The following is a 15,303-nucleotide window of genomic DNA, read 5'->3' on the forward strand; positions in this document are numbered from 1 at the left end:
TCATGTCCAAATTGATAAATGCCGAAGTTTGCCAGGAAATGGTTGTACGCACGTTTTTCTGCCGTACGTTCGTTTGATAAATGAGGGCCAGTGTGTTTTCGCTCTCAGTCCAGTACTGACAGTCCAGGGTTTTAGGTTTCTTTGCTGGCTTTTGCGTATTAAACAGCGACTGCCTTTCGACTTTGTGACGTACCTAAGCTGTGCTTAAATCAAGGATTTCAAGGAAGTGAAGAGACATCCCCCCTTCAGTAGAGGTGGAAACACCTTTTTAGTAACTTTTGAACAGATACAAGTGAGTCTAGTCAAGATCGGACATTATAGAGGACATTAACATAAGAAAAACACATTTTTGAGTGGAATTTAAATAAATGGAGCAGCTGCAGCGCCAATTAAAGCCAACTCTGATAGCTAACCTCCAGGCATGATGTGGCCCACATCCTGAACAGTGAGAGCAGAGTTCTTGTCCTCTGTGTTCACCCTGATCACCCCGTGGCTCAGCCCGCCCATGGACAGGATGGCCCTGGCTGGTAGTGGAGCTCCCCGTGCACCAGGCCTGAGAGGACGGCACAAAGACAAGTGATGGTGTGAGAGAAATAGTAACAGGTCAGACGAAAGGTATCAGAAAGGTAAAATATCCATCTACTGTACATCTGGTTGAGATCTTCTAATACACAAAACAAGTCTCAGTCTCAAAGTGCAGTGGTTTGGGTGTTTTTTAAAGGAAAAATCACAGCGTACACATATGTTTTAACTGGAATTAAAAAAATGTGTCATGTCAAAAAAAAGGAGAAAGACACTCGATCCGATCCATAATTTAATAACTAGTTTTGCACTAATTTTGACCTCCCCTATATTAGAGTGTCTCTTCCCAGAGCATGTGAGGATGCAGATGTACCTGCGTATGGCCACAGTCAGAGCCTCAGGAGAGGTTGCACATGGACAGATCACCTCAGGCTTCAGACCATGAGACTGAAACACATTCAGGAAGGCATCACACGACGACACAGACCCTGATAACAAACAGTGAGATAAAAACATTATCAAAACAGGGTAGAAATAGGCATACGTGTAAGCTCATAACATAGTGGTTCTTTATTACATAGAGACTGTGTTTGTGTGGGGGAAGTGACTCACATGGGTTTGCTCCATCAGCCACAATAAGCATACGTATGGAGGACAGGTTGGTGTCCCTCTGGTCCTTGTGAGCCATCATGGCCCAGTGGAGGTCACGACACTTAACCAAGGCCACACGTGCTATCAGGGGGTAAGCAAAATACGTTGTCTATTTTTATCTATCTAGTATTTACGGTTTGTGGTTTCTATGTGGTTTCTCCTTGACTGTTGCTAACTTAATTGTCTTGTAGGTCGTCAACTTATCATTTGAAATAAAACCCTTTTTTTGGCTTAATCTGTGTGTGTGTGTGTGCGTGTGTGTGTGTGCGCGCATATATATATATATATATATATATATATATATATATATATATATACACACACACACACACACACATACACACACAAAATTACGTAGGCAATAAAATTATTGGCTGAACCTTTGTGAATGTGGACCCTCTGCACCCAGGACATGGGACATGCTTTCATGACAGCATATGGCACTGTAATGGTGTGGATTCTGTTCATGACACTCTGGGGGAAAAAACACATATTGTCAGTGTCCCATTGTGCTACATACCAAAGTTAAAAAGGTCAACCAGTCAGGATAAAATAATTGCATTTGATCTCACCGTTAAGACGCCATGCCACATGCCCATATCCTTCTTGCAGTCCAGCACATTGACCAGTGTCTCCCCTAAGACAGAAAACACAAGGACACGTTATGCAAGGAATGCAATCACAAGCTGTGTCAATAATTTGAATAATTTGGATTACACTAAAAATGTAATTTTGTGCTCTATTAGAGTATATATTCTCATTAATCATGATCCTCAGCTAATCTTCTACTGAAGCACTGTTAAATTATAGAACTATTTTTTAAGCGTAGTTTATAATGCTAAATATCTTACGCACGCACGCACGCACGCACACACACACACACACACACACACACACAGACAGAGTTAGTGTAAGAGAGGCAGAGAAACAGGAGAGGTATGAGATAGATAAGGCGCTGAGCTCTGACCTTCACAGTAGTTACAAGCCTGCGTCAGGGCTTGACAGTGGGTCAACATGGAGATCTTTGACACAGCAACTCCCATCACTGTCCCCTCCTTACTTGCTTTGTACTGATGGAAGAAACACACAAACATCGACAAAGTTAATAAGAGCACAATTTACCTGGAAACAACCCAATAATTTTTAGTATATTTCATGTATGAAGTACATGTATAGCACTTATCTAGGAGTTACATTTAAAGGCCATTTTACAAGGCATAAAAATGTGTTCATACAAGAAACCATGTGATTTTAAAAATTCAGAGTCAACAAAAAATATTTTTATATAGGATAACATAAAATATGTTTAAAATATTTCCTTAGAGTTATCTAATTTATGAATCTGCTTTCCAAAATTTCTCATGCAGGATTAATTTGGGAATTAATAAATAAAAGGACAGGAGCTGCACCTCTCTATAATTTATTTATGATCAGTAAATACATTTTGTTGGAGAACTAAAGTAGAAATGCTAAATGTGCATGCATGTTCTGAAGAGTACCTCTATGTAGGCGGTGTCAGTGTTGGCAGTGGGGATGTGAGGCTGCCAGTCTTTGGATGGTTTGGTCAGATACTTGGTGTCTGTCACTACCCATTTCATCCTTGGCCATCCTGGTTAACATAATCACAAAGAGACAAAATAGAAATATTTTAGCTGACACAAAGCAAAAACCAAAGGTACACTAATTTTTGGAGCTGCACTAAATTGACAACATTCAACTTGCAACCTCCTGGTTCCAAGGCCAAAGGTGAACAGCCGATACTCTACGAGCAGATGCACCCGTTCACACACATTGGTCCTAAATTAGCAAGTGAACATCACACTGTATATTCTCTTTAATGAGCCTGTCTAATGTCTCCCAAAGAGACAGAGATTACAGCTGCTGAGCAAGCAGCATTGACAATGGTGCATTTGGGCCGACTGACCTTTGAACTGGATGATCTCTCCGCTTGGTGTCTTGGGCAGCCCTTTGAGACACACCTCACTGGTCAGTGCCAGACTAACACCACAGCTGCCCAATAGGAAGCCAATCTGCTGGCTGCCTGCGTCCTATGGAGAGAGACAAGGGTCAAGAGACATATGACACACACGGAAAGGCCAGTCTTTAAATACTGTGACAATTAAAAACCACACATGCACTCTAGTTGTCAATATATTGGTCTTATAATAAATCCACATTTTTATATTACTATATAAGTCACAAGGCATTGTATTTACCATATACAAAAAATTCAAGATGACTACGATTGATCTTGCCATAAAATCTGATCTTGTTTTTCTCGATGATCAACGCGGAGAAATTCACTTGACAACAGTGACGTTACCTGTCGTGACAGTGGCACCTCAATGGGAACAGGGATGACCTCAGCTAACAGGCAGCCATAGAAAGCCACCCAGAACATGCCAGGGTCGCTGTTAGGATACACCAGTGCCACCTAAGAAAGAGAGCAAGTTATTTTCTGTGTTTCTTTGCTACTTTACATACTGAGCGGCGACTGATAGACTCTTACCCGATCTCCAGGTTGTAGGACAGGTTCTGTCTTGGTGCCCAGTTTATTCAGCAGTGTGTAGGCCAGTTTCAGACTGCGACTCCATAGTTTTCCTGTGGAGAAGAAAAGTGAATGATGATTTTAAAATGTCCTGTTTGTTGTTTATTTACCATGTTGTATAACTGATCCAGAATAGTTCAACTTCACAACCCACTGTTGCTCCTTTTACGTACTGTACTGTACATGTAGGTGTTATTCTGCTCAGGCCAACACATTTATATTCAGTTGAACCAGCTCATATGCAAAAGATAAATCTCACATTTACATTTGGTGGACACAAAACATAGACATTAACTTTGGGCTATACAAAGCCTTACTGTAGCTGTCTACATGATCATTTCTATGAGTGGAGGTGCTGCTCACCATATGTTAGTGTGTAGAGGGGTTTGCCGGTGACGTCCAGAGCAGTGAGGGCAGGGCTCTTGGCCTGGGTGGCCCCCCAGCGAGCCAGGGCAGCCTGCAGGGCAGGGGGCCAGTTACTGACCACTCCCAGGGGCTCCCCCTTCACCGGGATGATTTGGCGTCCCTCTGGCTTTGGGGTGTTGGGGTCCGGCTGGGGCACTGGATGACAGCAGAGTGGATGATTAGGCGATTAAGCCAAGAGCATGCAACATTAATTCCTGACCAAGTTTGGTTTAAAATAATAGTAATACTAGATTCAGGTTTTTTTTTTGTAAATAATTAATTAAGTATACATAAATAGCATTAACAGTTGTGTTTGCTGTGTCAATAGCTGTATAAGAAATTCTAACATTACAAAATCTGATTTCAAAAGCAGCAAAAATACCATCTAAAGTCAGTCTGAAAGAAGCAACAAATCTAACATATGAGATATTGTTCAACAGATCATGCGCTCATGTGAATTGGCTTATTCCTGTTTTATTTCAGTTCAAGAAAAACACAAATACATACACACAATACGTTTCTCACCTTCTACAATTTCCTCAGCGTCATCAAGGAAGAATTCGCTGAGTGGTGGTCTCTTCGGCCGTTTGAGTGTGTTCAACAGCTGTTGGATCTTAGTGGACACCCTGCTGTTGACAGGCACGCCTGGACAAACACCAAGACAACAGCCACTGTCAGAAACATATGCAAACGAATAACCCAAATAACACAAGCACACATCCATACATGCAATTCTATTGTAACGAAAGTACTAATCCACTTTACAACACACTCTCACACAGGCAGCACCCTACACACTAGCACGCAGTCAGGATCAGAACCAGCAGCAGGAAGGATTCAAAGGGGTAATTGGTAAGAGAAACATAACGGATCATTAGGAAAATCAAATATAGGAGGTTTTCTAAGTCTAAACCTATGACACGAGACAAACAGAGACAGAGAGAAAGACACCAGGCTGGAAAGCAAGCTGATTTGGGCCTCTTCATCATCCCTTCCCTTCCCCCGATTTCGATTTATATTACCTTTTCTTTTTCCTTTTTTAAATGAAAGGCAAGACAGGTACAGGATTAATGGACCCAAAAAAAAGAACAAAAATATCTGTGATTAGCAGCATTCACCACACAGGGAAATGAGGATAATGTTGAAGATGATTCTGGATGAACCTGGGCAGATATTTTATCGATTCAAATACATTCCGGTCAGCTTCGTCTCTGCAATGCTGTGAGCCATACGGTCAATGCAAAACAGAAAACGTCACTCAATTGCCATAATTAACGCATGCAAATGGTTTGACCTCCTAATTTGAAGAAGATTGATAACCAGACGACAGAAACCATGTTCAACACATTTCAGGGATAGAAAACTACTGTGATTGTACGGAAATGTACACCCTGATATGTACACTTTAACCACTAAAAGACATTTATAAACATCTTGGCTTGTGTCAGTTTACCGTCAGCAGTATCTAATATGCTGGAGCGACTCTGTCCACGGCTCATGCCCCTGACCGCTGGAGGCAGGTCCACCCTGGACCCTCTCTCCTGGGGAGTGGAGGATGTCACATCTGGGGGGACGCTGTTTTCTGGTAGAGAAGGAGGAGGAGGAATAGGTCATAAATGGAACAACAGCCAGCCATCACTGTTATTTGTCTGTGAACATTGGAGCTATTAATCCAAGTGAAGTTTACCTATGCGTGTGTGGGCCAGTACATCGGCCAACAAGGAAACAGCAGGTTGGGGCTGGGGCTGTGGCTGACTCTTGGGCTCTCCATGGGAGAGGGTGGAGGACGCAGATGAGGATGTGGAGGAGCTTTGGACGGAACGGTTGATCCAGTAATCAGGGCTCTGCAGGCTCTGGGCTAGCACTGCACTGAGAGCTGCCTTTCTGCGCAATGAGCCTTCATCCTCTGATGCAGAAGATGTGTCTGATGGAAAGAGAAAATCCTGAAGATATACATGTTTTTTACGCTATTTAGTCTCAAAGGACACATTTATGATTTTTCTTGCCATCCTTAAATGGGTTATAGAAAGGTTAGCTACAGAACAGCACCCCTACAGTTAGCAGGAACACAGTGTCTTGCTCCAGAGACACTTAATTGCCCAGAGGGACTACCAGCTACCCACTGAGTATGAGAAATCTAGTTTACCTGGAGGTGTGCAGGTATCTATGGGAGACTGGACAAATGCTGAGCGTCTCTTGGTTGGCATGGGCAATGCCATCTTTTCTTCTTTGTGTTTCGCCAGTGCTGCCTGCACCGCCTCTGTGTGGATATCTACATAAACGGCAAGAATAAACAGAGACAAGACAAACAAGGAAGAAAGAAAGGAAGAAAAAGAAAAAAAAAGGTTCCAAAGAGTAAGGTGACAGGCTGATGATTCGTTATTGCTGGATAGTATTTATTAATGCATTTTATGATTTATTAAAAAAAGTGGGTTTTTTTATGTACGCTGTGTTCATGCTAAGGTACGCCAGGTACGCAACCTGATCTGTAGCGGTCGTCCCTGGCCCCTCCACTGCGGTGTGCGCGGTGGTGTCTGGAGGCGGAAGATGTGGAGGGGCCTGGGGCCTCAGGACTCGGGCTTGGGTCAGCACTGTGACCCGGTGAAAGCTGTACATCTGGCAGAGACAGATCAACATCTACAGAACACAAGCGGGTATGTGCAAAGTCAATAAAAACACATGTAGGGCAACATTAATAAACAATAAACTAACATGAGCTTTTGGAGAGTTGACTCCTGCTTTACATAATGCCATTACAGCTACATGTAGTCATAAATATTATATTGTACTCAGAACCTCTCTAAATTTAGCCTCACTACAGAGCCTCCGAGCATAAAGTGAAATAAGGACATGTACTTGACTATAGCTACTTATACTGTTAAAACAATACATGAAACTAGGCTTAACTCCTATATATATTTTTAGTCAACTCCTCTGAGCCTGTGTAGATGATGGTTCAGAGGTGTAAAGAGGCTTGATGGGACCAGAGCAGGAGCAGTAGGTGACCTTTGGAGCTTCAAAGCTTCCAGATACAGGCCTTGATATCAAGACCAAGCTGCCCATAACAACGCATAACTCCCTTACTTAATGTTATACATAGAAATTATCCATATGTGATTTAGATTCCTGCACTCCCTGCTATTCCCTGTGTGTGTTGATCACTTCATATGCATCACGTGGTAGCTTAAGCCAAAACAGGCCAACTAGCAGGAAAAGAAGTTTCAGTGGTCCTCTTTTTAAGACAGTGACACATAGAGAAAGATTTTTTCAAGCCAATGCTAATGTGGTGCAATTCTTCCTGAGGAAACACCACACCCTCATGTGAGTCAGCTGACTCAGAAAAACTGAACAGATCATCTTACCAACGAGGTCGGCATGCGTGACTGGCTCATAGTAGTACAGTGAACAGACACTGGTAAAAGCAAATTGTGTCCACAGGTTCAGCTCTAAGGCACACAGTGGTTTTGTTATTCTGGGGATTTTATACAGCCGCACAGTTGTTAGGGAAGTTGTTGGATGTTACGGTGTGCTTTGTTATCATATGTGCAATTCCCATTTTGGCCACTAGAGTGCCACAGACAGCCAGAAAATTCTCTTTGACAACTTGGACAAAGAGAATTACAGTCAGCTGTAATTGTAGCTGAAAAGAACAATGTTTTTTCTATGTAGAACTATAAGCTAAGATTCAAGGTCCAGCATACTGACGTCATGACTTGATGATGAGTTCTGATGCAATTAGTCTCCACATCTCAGAGTGACCAGCACCCAAAAATGCTGACAGGAGAAGGGGAAGATTACGAAGGATCTTACTTGGCAAATGAGGGATGTAGGAGGCCAGCAGCTTGGCTCTCTTCTTCTCATAGCCCTTCTGCGTGATGTCACCTAGGAGAGAGGACAGCGACACCACACCGTTATGTTAGTCATAATTACCACGCAAACACTGGACAACTGCGCACACAGGGACACACACACATAAACCAGATAAAGTACATACAACATTCCTCTGACACGCACAAACACAAAGACTCTCCTTTAGCTAATACATTTGCAGGGGTTGAGTCATATTAATCCTCTTTAAACCAAATCTACTGAACTCCACATGTTGACGGCTCAGTGCATTTACAAGTAGGCAAGGGGATAACGCCATTGTTTGGCCTTACATTAGCCTCGGTGAATAAACATGATGACTGCACAAAAACCTCCTCCAGGCTACGAAACCCAAATATGATTACGGCAACTAGCCGATAGCTGTGCGTGGCAGAGAACAATGGCAAAACTGAAGGCTATCAGGTACAGTTTGGATAGTAAGCAGAGCAAAAGGGAAGCCATGTGAGCCGGTTTCACATGGGACTCAAAGGATTTATCTCTTCCTGCTCCCCCCCTCTTTTTCCCACTGTAAACCAAGCCCACCCCTTTCGGCCTTGGACTGGCAGCACTCTCACCGTGACCAGAGTTTGTTGAAGAGCAACAGAGGCAAGACAAAGTCCACTTAACTGGGACCCCAAAACACACACTGCTGCTTATGCAGCAAACATGCATGCAAGACACACCCGATTCAGTTCACGAACATACAAACACACTGCCCTTGTACACACAAACAATCCAACTGCTGCAAACTCTCTCAGTTATTCCCCTTTCCCTCTGTCCAGTGATAACACAGTATGATATGTCAAGTACAATGTGCCAAAGGACTGCTTAGCCTCAATCCCCACACCTCCTCCTCCTCAGTGACAACAAGAAAACCCTCATCCAGCCAACTGAGAGGAGGAGAAAATGGAGAAAAGATAACAGGGAGTAGAGGGTTGTAGGGAGTGATAAACACATGGTGAGAGTCACTGGCAGAAGAGAAGGAACTTACGAAACAACAATGGAAAGAAAATTGAGAGTGAGGGGTGGGGTCGGGGGCAAAGTTCAACAGCAGATTGAAGGGTGGTGGGCTGGAAAAGCCGGCACTGGGTGGGAAGTCCCATGTGCAACTCAGTTTCTGTGTGTCTTAAAGCTTTCTCACACTGTGATCACTCTCCACTGGTGTGTCTTTGTCGGGAAAAAAACTCTGAATCAAAAAAGGAAGCTCCCTTTAGGATTGAGTATGTAAATTGCCAGTATTTGAGTTTTCCTTTTCTGATCCTTCCCATGATGAAAACTCTTGAGGTTTCACAACACTGAATCATAGGAAACATGTACAGCGGAAGGGAGCAGAGGGAGCGCACACCATTTACAAAGAAAAAACAGCAAAAAACAAAGTCAAATTTCCAGAGAGAGCGATTGAGTGCAGAGTGCTGAGTGAGAAAAGCTCGAATAGGGTGACCAGCAGTCAGCTCCAACTTAATGCCTGGGTGCATTATAGTCTCCTTTTCTTTGTTTCTTCTTCCCTTAGGCACGCTACAGGCTTGCTGATGTGGAGGAAAACACTCCTAGACAGACATGCAAGTGCAGCTATCAGCAGCAAATTGATTGGAACTTCATTGTTGTCGGAGATGGGGTTCTGTCAAGCCTAGTGCTGGTGTCCAAGCGGTGCCCGGACAGAGGAAGGGAGGGATGGAAAGATGGAGGGAGGGAGGGTCATTAACACGGACAGAGGAGAGTCTGTATTAGTGTGAGGGCATAACAACAGGCATGGACTGGCACGACCACACTGGCTCTGTGGCTGGCAGTAGGCAGAGACACCAAGAGTGACTGCCACAGCTGCTTCAAAACAAAGGAAAAGCTGTATGTTTTGAGAGCAAGAATGTGGTGTTTTGAGTGCAAGCATGAGCATAACAGTACAGTGACTGTGTGTGCATGTGTGTGTGTAATCTGAGGTCAGGGGACAGGATATGAGTGTTACCCCACCCTGCGTGTGCGCTGCCAAAATCGCCTCCCTGTGTCTGTCTAGAGAAAGAGGAATGTGCTGATTGGAGAACACCATGCTAACAGAGAGGGCCAACTGGCCAGGAGAGCTAGCCCATTGGCCAAAAAACTCCTCTGAGGTGCAGGAAGCCAATGTATTTGTGTGTGTACATGTGTGTATACACAGCTGGTGCAGGTTAAGGGGTGCTACAGTACACAGAGGAATGAATGCTGACTGAGCCCGGTGCAGAGTTGCATTACAGGCCTTCTCTGTGAGATGTGTGTCAGTGTGTCAAACCAGGATCATGTGTGTTTTGTTGTGTTGTGTTAGGGATACGCTGGAACAGCTCGATATAGTTTCATAAAGCAAGTTTAGAAAAGTGTGTGTGTAAAAATGTCTAAACTCAGTGACAGGGTCATCTCATTTCTATAAGCAATTATAATAACCCTTCCACCTGTCTTCCAAGTTTGTCATTATCAAGCTGGTTGTGTAAACCGGCCAACCAATGTGGCTGCTTCAGAGCTCATTCAAGTCAAGATAACAGTGACCCTCTGGCTCGTCCTTTAAACTGCTGCTGTTGACCTCTGAACTCAGGACAAGTCAGATGGAGGGCTGATCTGCTCACAACTGACAGTGCAGGGTCACAGAGGGGATAAATGCACACATAAACAGCATTCCCAGTTACACCAATAATTTAGGGAGCTCCAGCGTTTTCTGACATAAAGGGATTTTACAGTTGAAGTCACGCATCCAGGCATTAGTGACCACTTCAGTTTTAATCTGCACTGGCATTCTCCAGCACATTAGAGCCTATTGTGTTTGTGCAGCTTATTTGTCCGCTCACTGTGATGTTTGAAACCTTCTAATATAACTTTTTCAGATTCCTACAAATCTGCCTCGAAATTCTGGTTAAAATATACAAATATGGCAATTCACATCATGTTGTGATTAAAGTGAAAAGAAAAAGTCTAACTTTGCCTTTAAAAGAGTCGTTTTCCAAATATTTCCAGATGGATTAAGTAAACTGGTGACTCAAGATCTCTGTGTTTGGTGTCCAGAATGGTGACTCTTCAATATTAGTGGCCCACTACATTCACGATTGTGGCTTACAGTACATGAGACATTTTTTTTCCATCAGCTGTAGATGATTCAGTGTATATTAAACATGAATGTATTGATAGTCATTTCCCTGGGATTTTCCAAGCAGCTCATACTGTATATTGAATCATCAATTGACTGACTGTAACTGACAAACTTCAAATGATGTTTTTTAGGCCACTGTTGGACACAATGGACTGAATATTTCTCAAACAAACCCAAAGAGGAACACCTAATACCACATCAATAGTGGATACATGATGAGTAATTAACAGCACACAGTCAGAGAGGGCTGAGAAGGAAAGACTGAAGTTATCTTTAAAAGCACACACTGTGTGGGGGGAATACATGATGATAACTCAAATTATGAAACTCCAATGAACTGGGACAAATCCTCACCAGAACCACCTTAAGCAAGACTCCAGGTCATTCAGCAATGGGTGAAATGAATCCTGAAATTAGAGAGATTCTTAGTTGTTTTTTTTAACTGAACAAGCCGCCATAAAACCCCAGCAGCAAAGCCAGCGTGCTCCCCAGCTATTCTTTCGATTAGAGTGAAACACCTGCTGCCAACTTTTATACTGCAACGTTCCTTTTACTTCTGAACTGATATTACTTGGCTCATGAAAACTATTCTCAATATTGGAAATGCTCCTCTCTGCCTGAAAGGCTTAGTGAAGCGCTTTTAATGCCAAAGTTTTCCATCTGTTTTGTGGTCAGGGCACATTTTCTTTTATGAAAAACCCACTGACAATTTGAAAAAAGCAAGCGTAAAAGTGCCTTTGGTTGTCTTTAAGAATAGAGGAAGCCCCCCGGGTTATACTGTATCTGAATATTGCAGTATATGAACATGTTTCTGCCAGCAACCCAGGGATCAGATGATGAAAACGCTCCCAACAGTGACCAAAAAAAGAAGACACAAACGAGGAGCCAGCACAGTTTCTGGTGGTCTCAATAACAGTCAGAGGTCACTGCCGGGCTAATGTTCGCTTTCAGACAGAATGATGGGCTAATACTTGATGCTAGCCGACAGGAGAGAGTCTGGAGTGTAGTAAACGCACACCATTCCACCAACCTGCCCAACACACACAAGAACAATCAGATTAAAGTCACCAAAGTACACTGCAGAGATACAACATTTGTGTTGTGTGTCTGTGTGGTGGGGGGCAGTGAATTGCTTTAGGAATTAGCTGATAAGCCTCCCAGCACCCCCACTGACACTTCCAAGATCATGTATGAACAAATTACACAACACCTCATGTCAATAAATATGGTTTGTAATTTTCTGTTGATATTAAAAACAGTGCACATCCATAGTATGTACAAACCACTGTGACGGCATCGGCGCGCACACACACACACACTTTAATTACTGTGGGCAGATTAGCCTAGTGACATGCAGCTCTGTGAGGAAGCAACAGGACTATTTCTATCACCCACGATTTCCTGTTGCCTCACAGTATCAGTTCCTCTACCTGCATGCTCACACAGGTTACTTAACAACACATGACTGGACACAAACACACAACGCAATGAGAAGAACTTCTTAGATTACACAGATAGTAGCAAATAAAACTTCCCTTTCATATTAAGAGAACCATCCAACATTTTTGGCTCTATCTTAATCTGTAATCTGAGATTACATCTAACCTAACAGATTACATCGCACCGTCTGGACATTTGTGTAGACGTGTTAAAAGGATAGATGGCCAAAATGTCTGAGCTGAGGCTAGCCTCCGAGCCCGCGGCGTAGGACTTCTAACCCTGTGAGGTCATGGCCAGGCTTCTAGCCAGCAGTACTGGTTTGATCGGCACAAAGATGTTTTTGTCCATCAGTGGTTTATTGTCTGTGATGAATGAGATGCTAACATGCAAGACTACAACTCAATCTCACGAGAAATAGATGCCAACAAAAGAAAGCTAGTCTCCCGTAGGGTCTCGGTGAGCAGATGACAGTGAGGAGACACAGAGCACAACCACAAACAAAAATACTCACACAAGCAGCCACAGTGCGCACATTTACATGTAAATACACACATAAACACAGGGGCTGAGAGAGGAACTAACGTCACCCACAGGATCTTATTTATAGTGCAGAAACACAAAAACAACGGGTAGACTGTGCTGAGAACATGGGCAAATAGCACTCGGCAGGAAATGCAAATGAAGGAGCCTGACACCAAGGCCATTATATGGCATCTGGTTGTTAGTTAAAAGAGATGTTATTTCTATAGTTTATGCTCTAAAATGGAAGCAATTAGACAAGTAGAAAGATACTAAGATCGAATAGTCTTGATTCACATTCTTATAAATTATTTATTCTTTCATTTTATGAATGTGAACTTGAGCTGAAACATTACCATTAATCGGTTAAACAAGACAAATAAATGCAGCATTTAAAAAAGCATTTTCTTGTTTCCGTGAATACATTGTAAGGATCTGCTGCTTATCTTTGTCTTATGTGATAAATAGAATATCTTTCATCTTTAAACATATTTGGAGTCCCAGTCAAGCAAGTAACTCAATAACGGCAATGTTTAGGAAGTTCATTTTTCAAATTTTATTTTTTATGTTTTATTTTGATTTTCGGTCGAACAAAACAAGACATTTGAAGCCATCACGTTTGCCTGTGAAGTGTGATGGCAACTTGTTGATGTTTCATAGACGAATACATTGCCAAATAACTGGAAAAATTATCGGTAGATTAATTGACCATGACAATAATCCGTAGTTGTAGCCCACACTTTTTCCAACCTGGCATGAAACATGGATATTTTCTTTGCATAATAAATTAAACATAATGGAAAATACCAATCTGTATTAGGTTATATTGGGTTGGTTGAGCATCTGCACAACATTAGCACTGTGTATAACTCTCAGATATACTGAGCAGTTGAATACAGTTAAATCAAGTAATCAGGTCTCATTCGGGGGGGGGGGGGGGGGTCATGTCTGAAAAGAGATTGAAGCATTTATACAAAGGCCTCTCAACTCCAGGACCAATGTTTTCCACTCCAAAAACAGGCCTACAATTCCTCTGGGACCCAGCGAGCCCATGTGGGGGGTTTTCAGGCAGACAGGGAGGATGAAGTGATCTCAGGATGGAAAAAAGAAATCTGCCGTCCAGCTGAGAAAAAGGCCGGAGGAGTGTAATTTCTCTTGACAGAATCTCCATTGGAAACAGAGATTCGGTTTGTGTTTGGTTGTTTAGAGGGTGGAAGCAGCAGGCCTTGACAGTTAACTGAACGGTTAAATCGTAGTTTATTAGGGCTGAGCAAAGTAAGGTTAGCTATCATAAATCCTGGTACTCTCTTTTAAACATGTGTCAACTTCAAAGTTTACAATAATAATTTAAAATGGAAATATACAGAATATAAACAATACATATAACATTTAGATTTTTATTTAAGAGTGCTCAAATCAAGTGTTGTAACAAGCAGATACAGAATATGTGAGCTGTTTTAAAGCTACATAAAAAGAAATTCAAGGGACCAGGCAGTTAACAATATAAAGTGTGAGTCATTTCCCCCAGAATTACTTCAAACACCTGATAAAGAAGCTGCAGGGACAGCCCCAGTTGATTCTCTATCACCATTCAGTTGCACAGTATGTCATGAACCTCAACAAGACAACTTGCTTTTCTCTATTTTATCAAATTCTGTGACATATATTAAAAAGAATGTCACTTAGTTTTCCTATTATTTAATTCTTAGTATGATGATGATTATTTGGAATATTGGATTATTTTATTTTAGTATTTGTTACTGTGCAGCCATTTTCTACTCTGGGTTGGTGTGTCAGGTCATATCACAGCTCCTATTACTATTCTGAGGCATTTTCTTGGGTAGAACCTCAAAGAGAAGAATAAGCAGACTGAGATCTGCCTGTTAGCACAGCTCAGCATACAATCCAAGACGTGTAACACCTGTGCTAGCCAATATATGGAGGGTAATGAGTTTAGGGAGTGAGCAGCACAGAGGATGTAACAAAAGGTGTGAGTAGAAAACTCTAAATAAAATGTGGCAATGGTAGGACAGCAGCAAGATGGGACTTATAGGAAACTAGAGAGAGATCAAGACAAAGACAAACTCACAATGTGCATTATACACATCAAACAATGTGAGACAAGCCTCAGCTAGTCAACACACACACAAAAAAAACCCTCCCTGACTCAAAAACCTAATCATCTCATCAAATCAGAACCCTCCTGTACAGGATAAAAACACTTCAACTCAATTGTGTTGGTCCT

General features: G+C 42.3%; 1 protein-coding gene across 1 annotated transcript in view; it reads right to left on the reverse strand.

Moving 5' to 3' along the window:
• Nucleotides 1-15,303, reverse strand: part of dip2ba (disco-interacting protein 2 homolog Ba) — a 45,379-nt gene that overhangs the window by 14,995 nt on the left and 15,081 nt on the right. Inside the window, exons 2-18 of the mRNA XM_083920360.1 lie at nt 7,937-8,008; nt 6,608-6,763; nt 6,273-6,398; nt 5,814-6,050; nt 5,580-5,708; nt 4,652-4,771; nt 4,085-4,282; nt 3,683-3,774; nt 3,497-3,607; nt 3,098-3,221; nt 2,673-2,782; nt 2,141-2,243; nt 1,746-1,810; nt 1,554-1,647; nt 1,135-1,254; nt 896-1,010; nt 414-553 (exon numbers count right to left, since the gene is read on the reverse strand). Of these exons, the coding sequence (XP_083776486.1) occupies nt 414-553; nt 896-1,010; nt 1,135-1,254; nt 1,554-1,647; nt 1,746-1,810; nt 2,141-2,243; nt 2,673-2,782; nt 3,098-3,221; nt 3,497-3,607; nt 3,683-3,774; nt 4,085-4,282; nt 4,652-4,771; nt 5,580-5,708; nt 5,814-6,050; nt 6,273-6,398; nt 6,608-6,763; nt 7,937-8,008 (2,112 nt within the window). The remainder of the gene's footprint in view (nt 1-413; nt 554-895; nt 1,011-1,134; nt 1,255-1,553; nt 1,648-1,745; nt 1,811-2,140; nt 2,244-2,672; nt 2,783-3,097; nt 3,222-3,496; nt 3,608-3,682; nt 3,775-4,084; nt 4,283-4,651; nt 4,772-5,579; nt 5,709-5,813; nt 6,051-6,272; nt 6,399-6,607; nt 6,764-7,936; nt 8,009-15,303) is intronic.

This window comes from Echiichthys vipera (genome assembly GCF_963691815.1).
Source record: "Echiichthys vipera genome assembly, chromosome: 9".
Taxonomy (NCBI): Eukaryota; Metazoa; Chordata; class Actinopteri; order Perciformes; family Trachinidae; genus Echiichthys; species Echiichthys vipera.